The 11,389-nt window shown below is 35.3% G+C and overlaps 1 protein-coding gene across 4 annotated transcripts in view; it reads right to left on the bottom strand.

The window, feature by feature from the left end:
* Positions 1-316: 316 nt before the first annotated feature.
* The window catches only part of LOC134546364 (coiled-coil and C2 domain-containing protein 1-like), a 61,451-nt gene continuing 50,378 nt past the window's right edge, over positions 317-11,389 (bottom strand). For all 4 annotated transcript variants that reach the window (XM_063389154.1, XM_063389153.1, XM_063389156.1 and 1 more), the window contains 2 exons: positions 7,804-7,894; positions 317-2,682 (listed from right to left, as the gene is read on the bottom strand). In XM_063389154.1, the coding sequence (XP_063245224.1) occupies positions 2,560-2,682; positions 7,804-7,894 (214 nt within the window). In that variant the 3' untranslated portion in view covers positions 317-2,559. The remainder of the gene's footprint in view (positions 2,683-7,803; positions 7,895-11,389) is intronic.

Below are 11,389 nucleotides of genomic sequence, written 5' to 3'. Positions count from 1 at the left end.
GAGCTAAGATCTATTTTTAACGTTTAACCACCTGCAAAATACATTTCAGGTAAATGTTAGTGCAGTATAACATGTATATTCCTCATTCCCTACCCTTCACTGGTCAGTAATTGCCTGATTGACTTCAGGTTGTCGACCAGCACTTAAAGCACAAACCAAAATAATTAAGAAAATAATGAAATAAGTACACACACCTAGAATGAATCACGAGTAGCATGGTAAAGACGAAAAGAAGCAGTCAGTTTTCATTGCATATAACCAGAAGCTGATACTAACATGAGAACACAATTAGTAAATACTCAAATAAAATAAATAATTCAACAATTTATATTTTAATGAATCAATAAGCACACATTTCAGTACTAAAATTGCACATAAATAATATAAAAATATACAATACTTCATTTTGTAACAATCCTATAAGCACTGAAACCACAGCATGAGTGAAATCATATACAGAAATTAAAACAGATTACAGAATAAGAACACTTATTTTAGCACACATTTTTACGTGCAAAAAGCTTTAAAAATAGATTTTTTCCCATCTGTCAAATAATACAATACTAATGAGAAGATTTCAGCACTAATCTTTATTCTCTAATCTGAATATCAGGAACAATGTTTATTTTTTTAAATTTTATGTACAATGTATACAAGCTCCACAATGTTCTTTATGAAACAGATCAAATTGATTTGTAATCAAGGTTTTTTTTTAAAGTCTATAAACACAATTCTACATTATATAGAACACACAATACATTTCAATACATTTTTCAGGGTTTGTATATCACAGATGCAATACACCAATCCCTCACTTAGCACGACTAATGCGTTCCTAAAAATGTTCGTGTTATCCAAAATCGTGTAATCTGAAGCACTTGTCTCCATAAATAGCAAGGCTAATTAACTTAATGTGTTCCAAAATGTGTAGGGAAATATTCTTCACGTAATATAAATGTATAGAATAACACTCAATGATAAATATGTCACACCATTGAATACTTTGTATAACAAATTCCACGCAGTGTAATGGGAGATAGTTATCATCAATCAGCTGGTTGACTTGCCCGCCCAGGCGTGACCAACTCACGTCGCGTACCCCGCGAAATTTCTAAAACGATCCTTTACTGTCCGGATATTTACATTTTTAATTTTTCAAAAATGAAAGTGCTTATTTGTGTTTCACCGCTTGGTTCACATCAATCTGTCAGTCCTGTGATTTTTTTTTCATTGCACCATTCATTTAACAACCTTTTCCATCTGAATCATCTGTTCGTTTCTGTTCCGGTATCAAATATCAAATATATTTCCATTAGTACAACCAACAGAATCAGACTTATATAAACATTTGATAGAGTCCTTATTTTGTACGATTGGCACACAATTGACTTGCTTAAAAACTTAAGTGCGACCAACATAACTGTGGCCTTAATGACAATCTGCACACTGTAATATTTCTAGTTTTGTCTCAAACACTTGAACATGATGCATTATGCTTCACTTGGAAGTCATGATTCCACTATAATTCCCACTGCAGGGGCTTTCGCACGTACAGTTACCAGCAGATGAATGGGCAAATGTTGCTTTGTGTTGTGTGAGTTCCCTGCCACTGGCTAGACTGAAGTTCATCACGGCCTGGTCTGTAGATGGGCGATAACGGGACGGCACGGAGGCATACGTGCAGACGTAAAAACATTTGGTCCTTTACACTCCATAGCCGCAACTTAACTTGCCATAGCTGATGTTTGTACAACAGCTGATAGCATAGCCAGATCTGCGCGCGCATCTCTTCCCCCCCTTGTAAGGCTAACTGTATGCCACAGCACATCTGTTGTTTACAGAAGTTGAAACAGACTTCGTGGTGTCATGCCCGACTTTTTTTTTGCCTGCGGAGATTTCGCGCTAACTGAAATTTACAGACGTGCTATTCAAGACTGGGGCATTAAAATTAACATCGCGCTAAATGAATTTGCGCAATATGAAGACTTACTAAGTGAGGGATTGATGTACTTAAATTACCTAAATAAAATTTGATTACATCAGCAATATATAATAACACACCTAATAATATCTGCTTATTTATTTATCACTATCTATGATTTATGGAATTTTTTTTAATATAATATAACATTGGAATGGGTGGCCTGAATTCATACCAAATGTACTTCATCAGGAATCTGAAGATACTAATTGGTTTGTAGAAGATAGAAAATATTTGAATGTGAATATAACAATAACTTAAAAAGCAAACAATGAGTACTTTAATAATGCATTATTCATTCACTGTATTCCTTGAAAATTTTCAGTTGCATTATTTACATCTTTGTACCAAGAAGTACGAAAGAAATACCAAAAGTACTTAACGTCATGCACGTGTCTTATTTACGCCAAGCAGAACTCACATATAAATTCATGCTTTTTTAGAATAAATAAAGGATATTTTACGTAGCTAGCTGCACAACTCGTATCTCTTGCACATGCAGTTGTACACACGCTGTTTCACAGCATTTGCATGTATAAGCATATAAAATACAGATGTGATCCTCGGGAGAGATGCCGCTACCAGTGGTCTATCACCAGCCACTTCTCCTGCACCTGCTCCACCTGCTTGATGACTATGGGGTTGCGAACCCGCACCTTCACCTCCAGCTTGCCGCCCACCGGCTTCCGGCCCTCCAGCAGCTGGCGAGTCACAACAAGAAACACGCGTTACATATGCATTGTCTCAGGGCTGCCACTATGACTGGGTAGCAAAAGGCTAACAAATACAACCAACATTATGCAGTGGCATCAAGACTCTTTCTCACATGCTATCTTGGTTATTTTATTTCCTTATAATTTCGCTTTAGCTCTCTTGCATTTTAGGTTTCCTTGTCTAAAATTTTCTCAACAGATTTATATAAAAGGGGTTCACAACCATAGTGGACCAAGTCCATATTTTTCTCATTTGGAGATAGTTCATGTACAAGTATATAAAAACCATGTTATATTCACTGCCATAATGATCCAAGACCACAGTGCATTTTCCGCCCGACAGATAGCATCAGTAGCAACAATTGGAGAACAAACTCCGCGTTGCCTTCACAGCCATAGAGAACCAAGTCCATGTAACTTTATAGCCTTTTCTCTATGATTGCAACAGTGGAAGAAAAGTGTGTATTATAATATTAAAATGAGTACTAGCTGTTGTGAGTCATCTGGTGAAGAATATGTTCCAGATACATCACAAGAATTATCTGATAACATTATGAGTGGTAAGTTATAGTTAAACTAATAATTGTTATAAATAATATTGCATGTATAGTTGTAAAAGCAAACTGGATGCAGCACATGTTTACATTACACCAAGGGTGTTTTCGAAGTGGCTTGAAGTATGTACATATCCATACTCAGTACACAGTTTTAAAAGCTGACAAGTATTTACGAAATGTAATTCAAATGTAATGTAAGCAGGTTTTGACAAATAATTTTTACTTTCCCAGGTAATAAGTTAAAATCATTCCATTACATTGGTGAATAGGAGGTAACGTGTTTTGAAATACAAATCATCTGTTATTGTTTTCCGCAAAATTCATAGCTGTATCCGAATACCTATGGATGCGTCCAGTAAATTCACGTCCTTACATCCCTAAACAAATGCACCCACAGTTGAAAGGCTGCATTTTAAAGGATGTACAGTATCCAAATATTTATACCGCTAGCGCTACCTGTCTTCTAGTTAATGCACTAATACAGACGAGCGTTTATATCGATTCTTTCGAAGGTGAACCAGTAAAACCAAAACGTGCATAACCTTGAAATTTTTTAAAATAAATTGTGATGTGATAAAATGGTTGCTTAGAATGGATATTTTCGTTCGGTTGTTCCTGTAAATCTAGTAAATAAACTTCCTTAGTGAATTATGTAAATATATAGTTATAGTATAAGTATTTAAAAATATATACTAGGTATGCTTTCACATGTCACACGTTTATTTTGCAGTTGAAAATCTTTTTAACAAACTCATCTCGTACCACCTATGCTCTCTTCAAAGGTTATGTATGTGCAATATTTCAAAGCTAAAGGATGTAGGGACGTATCAGTGGATGCGAGAGTCACATCCCTTAAAAATCTCGAAATATGGACGCATGAGAGGATGCATCGACATCCCTTGCGAGAATTCGGACACAGCAACAAAATGACTGCGTCCATTACGATGCACTATTTGTGGATCCCTTAGCTAAGGGAGCTATTCGGATACAGTTCATGTGCAATTAATATTATTGTAATTTTTGCTTTGTGTTAAAAAAAATTTCCTTGTTGGTTTCTGTTGATTAATTTATATGCAAAAAATAATTAAAATGTTTTACTATATTAAATTACAAAATAAATGCACAGTATTAGGAAAAGCCTAAAGGCTGAAAAATAATGGAAATATTTCCATTTCAAATGACAAAATATACATCTAACTTAATGTATTTATTTCAGATACATGTGGAGAACAAGATGTACAGACTGCAAATGGAAGTACTAAACAGAATGAGAATGAAATTATTGACCATGGCAGAGGACGGAAGAGGAAACGCGATGAAACAAGGTGGAAAAAGAATATCAGAAAGATGTCTCGAAATAGTGGTAAAGAATACTTGTCATCAAATTCAGGCAATCTTGTGAAAGGTAAGAGCTTCATACGCAATTTAGATTGCCAATGTCCCCGTCGATGTTCTGAGAAACTTACCACTGATCAGTGTAAAAAAGTTTTTGACAGTTTCTGGAAACTTGGAGATTATTCAGTACAACATGCATTAATTCGTGGTTTGGTGCACAGGAAAAAAGTACATAGGCCTAGACGACGTGACGGTACTGGGGCGGCTAAAAATTACACGTATGAGTATACACTCAGAGTGGTATGATGGAATTAATATTAGAATATTAATAAAAATATTTTCTAGGTACTCTTCAACTAAGTTGGGGGCGTGTTTATAGATGTTTGATTAAAGATGATGTATCAGCCATTGTAGATACCCGTGGCCGGCATACTCCAGGAAACAAAATTGACATTACTGATGTTCTAGAACATATCAATTCATTTCCTGCATACCAAAGCCATTATTCCCGCAAAGATAATCCCGAGAGAAAATATCTTCATCCTGATATTTCTATTCGCAAAATGTATGAAATGTATGCAGAAGAACGCAGAGAACAAAATAAAATTCCGGTGAAAGAGAAATTTTATTATAAAATATTTTCCACAAAATTCAATTTACATTTCAAGCTGCCAAATACAGATTCATGTCGTTTATGCGATGAAATTAGCATGAAGTTGTCAACAGAAAACGAAGAAAATGCTAGAAAAGTTCTGGAGACACAAAAGGAACTCCATCTCCGAAGAGCAGAACAGGTTAGAACAGAAATGAAAAGTGATAAAGAGAAAGCTTCAGATGAGAGATATTGCTGTACATTTGACTTACAGAAAGCACTTCCTTTTCCTAAGCTGTCAACATCAGTAGCTTACTATAAACGAAATCCTATGTTTATAATTTTGGAATACACTCCTTTAACAATAGTGTCGGTTACATGCATCTGTGGGACGAGACTGAGGGTGGTAGAGGCTCCCAAGATATTTCTAGCATTATCGCACGACATCTTAAAGAGAATGCTCACACTCACAATGAAATTGTTTTATATTCTGATTCTTGCAGCGGCCAAAATCGAAATATAAAAATGGCTCTTACACTTCTCAAACTAGTCAACAGCACAGATGTAGCAGCACAGACTATTGATCACAAGTTCATGGTCTCTGGTCATTCCTTTCTTCCTAATGATGCAGAGTTTGGGGTGATTGAAACAGTGAGCCGCAAGAGAAATCATATTTATAGTCCAGGAGACTGGAAGGAAATTATTTGTCATGCAAAGAAAAAAAATCCTAAATTTATAGTCACTGATGTTAAACATTCAGACTTCATTTCTACAAAGGCATTAGAAGAAGCCACCACAAACAGGAAAAAAGACACCGATGGAACTGCATTTAGTTGGCTCAACATTCGGTGGTTACGTGTTGAGAGAGGCTGTCCCTTCATTTTGAAGTTCAAAGAAACCCTCAATGAAGATCTGACTTTCCGAAAAATCAATTTGGAAAAGCAATGCTGTGGGCGTAAATTGCTGTCTCTGTCGTCTGTCAATCAAAAACCTTTGTACACGGCCAGAAGACATAATGGATCTACTACTTTACATTCCACCAATCTATCATGTGTTCTTCAAGAATGTTCCAGTGGAAACCAACACTCGGCTTCAGTGTATTCATTCGGGTAAAGAAGACGACGACGATATTATTTATATTGATTAAATAACACTTGTGCATAGTGTAATATGGCATACCATTATTTTTGGATGGTTAGAAATGAAAAAGTTCAGCAATGTATATTATAATTTCTGTTTCTGTGCATAGTGTAATATGGCATACCATTATTTTTGGATGGTTAGAAATGAAAAAGTTCAGCAATGTATATTATAATTTCTGTTTCTGTGATGTGTATTCGATAATGTTAATAGCCATAGTGAACCAAGTCCATTTAAAAAACATCAATTGATAATATAAATAAAACTAATTTCTTGTCTTATCTCCTGATACATGACAATGCAATGTCACAATGTTAATATTATATTGCCATGTATTTTTTGCATTAATAGGTGCACAAGAATTAATTATGGATGAAAAACTTTAATGCTTGATTACACAAATTACTACCAGAAGGACTTGGTCTACTGTGGTTGTGAACCCCTCAATTATATTAAGTCAAGGAGTATTTCTTGTAAATTCTTGGTTTTCTTCACAACCACTCACTTCCTTCTATTTGCAGTTGTGGTGGAAGATAGCCCTTGGTCTACCAATGATTCTAAGAGGGTTTTGTGGAAGTGGCTGTGCATCTTTGTTTTAATTTTTTTTGACGTGACGTCTAATAAATCAATGAACGCCGGCTGCACGCACGAAAAAGGATGACTCATTGTCCCATTACGCACACTGTACGCTTGCGCCGCATGTATCTCTCTTCCACTCGATTGGAACAACCATCGATTTGACTTTTTCGAGGCACATTAAACTTGAAACACTCCCATTCGATTCCTACTTTTCCTATCATCGTCCTATCCTTAAAAGAATAACACAGATTGGAAAAAGTTAAATAGCAAACATGTATAAAAGTTATAGTTAAAATAATCTCTTCGTTAAAGTAATAAACATATTTGAATTAATGAGTGCAAATAAAAAGTAAATTTATCGATTAAATTGTAGATTTCATTTCACTCCTTTGTATCCATACAAAATAGTGATAATTCAATAAAAATGATTCAATTTTATTCATTAAACTATGCAATCATTTCATCAATGTTTTCTTATGACGTCACGTTAAACTATCGTCCGTAAACTGACTATGACTTTTACTAGCATGAAAATAAAGTTTGGCAAATATCTGATGAGAAAATATGCAACCAAACCAAATTGCTCAAGAGCTCTCATGATGAATTCACAGGAATAAACCCTTACTTAATAGTAATGACAAGAAAATTAAACCACCAACTCTGTGCATAAGACCAAGCCTTATTTGAAATTTGCTTGGTAAAATTTTATACATGCAATTTTTTTTAATAGTAGTAATGCTGAGAATAGTTCAAGGTTTTTAGAATACATATCCATGTCTGCTCATTTTACAGATGATGACTACACTCCTCTAATCAAATGTTTGAATAGCTTTGAAACAACGTTCCGACAAACACAAGGGTTGCAAGCACAACATCCAGCAAAGTTAAAATATGTTCTCAACTCACATCGAATGAATCGTGAATAATGCACTTTGTTTCCAGGGGTTGGAGCTTCACGGTTGCTGTTCCAATCAACGTGTCGTAACGCAGGAAACCACTGAAACAAATAAAATATTTAACCTCCTCAACACACCATACACAAAAATACTCAACACAACTTACTTACAAACTTAAATTTATTTTAAAGTATATTTTTTGCACTGAACAACTCAAAATAAACAGCAAGGTGGTGCAATGGGAAGAAACTAAACCCTCATTCTAGAGGCTTTGAGTTAAAAAATCCTGATTTCATTTTCCCATAGTTTCCCGAAGTCACTTCAGACAATGCTGGGATGGTTCCATAGTACAGAGGTTCCCAATTTTTTTCGCCAGGAAACCCTATGATCAACTATCTTTTGGTGGAACCCCAACTCCTTCAAAGAAAGTTATTTGACAATACCTAATTGTGAACATTCAAACAGAAAATAAACTATAATTGAGAATTAAAAGCCTTTATTGCACGTATCTAATGTGATGAATAAAATTTTTTCATAGCTCAATTTATAATAGCCCTAAAATTAGGTTTAATGTCCGTCGGCTGCCTCCTTTATACAACATAAATCCTGACTCACGGAACCCCAGGGTTCTGTGGAACAACTTTCAGGAACCGCTGCCTTAGTATAGAACATGGTCAATTCCTACCCCAATATCCCTGATTTCTGTCGTTGAGTGTTACTGTCTCTAAGGACCTCATTTTCAACTAGATAAGTACAAGTTAAATAAAAAAATACAGTAATAAAATATTTCAAAAATAGATTTGCATGGATTAAGTTTTTTTTAAATAGCTCAAACTACTTTCTCACACTGCTGTTTGTAAAAATTGCAACACCCTGAATATACTGAACCTATGACAATAAAACATTCTGTACAAATCACTCAAGGAACCAGGAATAATAGTTAATTACTTTTTCGGGAAAACACAAAAGAGCTGTAATGTGGAAATCAGTTGGGCGTGATGTTACCACACGCAACAAGGGCTTAAGTTCGTGTGTAAATGGCAGCTGGTCGGGCCGAGCGGGCAAGCATATTCATCTACAAAACGTTCAATAGCTGGCACATCGAGCAGACAACAGAAGATGCTTCAGAACAGTTCTTGCATGTAGTATGAAAGACTTACTGAGCTATCTAATTAATGCAGGAGCCAGGAAGTATGCTGAAGGTAATATCACACCAAGACGGTGTTGAAGGAAGCATATTGATCGCGCTTTGCCAGTTAAATCTGGTGGGAGAGAAATTTCTTGATTCGTAGGAAGTGAGATTGTGAACTATGGCCAGCAGCAATCAAATGATGGAATTCTCCTGTTGCATCTCACCTAAGGCAGGGTTAACAAAGGTGATATGATTAAAGGATGGCATCTAGTAAAGCTAACTGCTCTAACAGTGATTCTAATACCCTTGTATAATAACGTCAAACGTGTACTTCCATATGCTGTTCAACACTGCAAAGAGGTGCATACGTTGTATAAGATTATCATGCTTACAAGTAGAAGTGAGACATGAAAAAGACAAACTCCTGCTAACGCAAACCCCCTTTTCCTCATTTGATTTCCTGTTGCATTCAGAAGCATCTGCGGTCGAGGATCAAGGTAATCGCAACTACAAGCGACGAGCAGACAATCTTTCTTGGCATGAGACTAGTAATGTAAGGATACCGATTCTTGTTTTCTGGTCATGATACCAACATTATGATCTGCCAACATAACCATCAAAATCAGCCGATGTAAACCAGGATACATGTTTTTGTTTAGAAATGGCACTCCAGAAGACAAACAATTTTGTTAAAATGATTAAATAAGTGCAGCTTGTACGCAATGTCCATCTCATCAATCTATGTAGCGAACAGCTCGTGACCAGTGACAGAGCCCCACTGCTGTGTGGACACTGTCATCATGACTATAAACACAACCTCTCTCAAGATGGTGTGATTCTGGGGTCCTGTACCATCTACTGAGGCCACAAGGGCATCCCCTCTCTGACGGCTTGTCCTGTGCAAGTGGCAATCTGCTCCACTCAAGGTCCATAAACACTTCCAGGAAAAACCTCTTGTGTAATAAGAGTGCAGTGATTTGGCATACGAACAGCAACTTAGATTTCATATTAAGTATGTTTGCTTGCATTAACAATTTATTGCAGAAGAATTAATTTACTAGGACATTTTAAAACACCGTGAAAAAATCAGTATGGAAAATTAAATAGTGCATTATTTATTGTCTTGATATTGTTCATGATGTATTCTATGTGCAGATGAGGTGCTCAATATGTCACAAGAAACACTTTTTTTTATAGACAATATTCACACTCCGTAACCACAGCAGTGCCCCAATATCCACACCCCAGCATGGGCAGCTCAGAAGGTGCTGGCACTCAACCACGAGTCAAAACACGTGTGTTTTCATTTGAAAGCATCAACGTACTACAAAATTTTGCACAAAACTCTGATTTTTAAAAGTGTTATAGTTTCCACAAAAAGCAATTTCATTAGTTAAGTTATTGTGAGAACCACTAACCATAATGCACCAATGCTACAACAGTGCTTGGGGCAAGAATGTAAAAATGCTTAAACAAATACACAGCTTTACATCTGGTGCGAGGATATTACATTACTAACTCTCCATAATGCAAATTCTGACTTTACTATTACAATGATTACAGTTGCAAAATTATGATATGACTATAACTCTAAAACCAAAAAACATTACCACAAAATAAATGATTTATCTATTAAATAATAATTTTCCTAAGATCATCGTACTACATTTTCAAATTTTGGAGAAAACAAAAAAATCAGAAACTTCTTCAGTGAAATTGGTAATAGGCTTTGTACTTATAGAGAACAAAGTATTACCACATATCAATTTTGCACACTTAATTACTAAGGTATGTGTATTTCATGCTATTTGAAAGCAGATCTCAAACAAAAGCATAGCCACATCTGCACTAAAATAATACTACGAAGCAGCACAGTGCTTAAGTAGCAACAGCGGATAAACTTACATCGTCATTTCTATATAAGAAACAACTAGCTGGAATAAAAAGGTAAGGATTATTTGTTTCAAGATTTCTTAAAAACAGTCGGTGTAATAAAACAAAGTTCTATGACAACATATGGTATAAGATAACCGTTAGTGCAAAACTCACAAATTTCATTACACAGGACAGATTAATACAATAACTTTTGGGAAATTATGTGTTTTAGCCTACGAGCTTTATGGACAAAGGTAACTGAACAGAATTTATGGTATAGTTTTAAAGTTGCACATTTATTAACAAAAAAAGGTTAAAAATGTTTGGATCTCGAAGATTATAATGGTATCCAAACAGCTTGAAACCATCTTACCATAACATATTTATGTAAATCATGCTGTGGAGGTTGGCTTTAGTCATCTCTCCTTTATCACCCAATACGAGTTTGTTGCTTTGGTAATCACAAGTGATGAGAAAAAATTATGATAATAATATTGTTTATTCCTTAGACATAGACAATCTCACTGTACCATTGACATTTAATTTTATAATCTTCGTAATATTGTAAGCATTTCATTTGGGTTGAATA

This window comes from Bacillus rossius, chromosome 1 (assembly GCF_032445375.1).
Source record: "Bacillus rossius redtenbacheri isolate Brsri chromosome 1, Brsri_v3, whole genome shotgun sequence".
Lineage (NCBI taxonomy): Eukaryota > Metazoa > Arthropoda > Insecta > Phasmatodea > Bacillidae > Bacillus > Bacillus rossius.
This window is presented reverse-complemented; position numbering and strand designations above follow the sequence as displayed.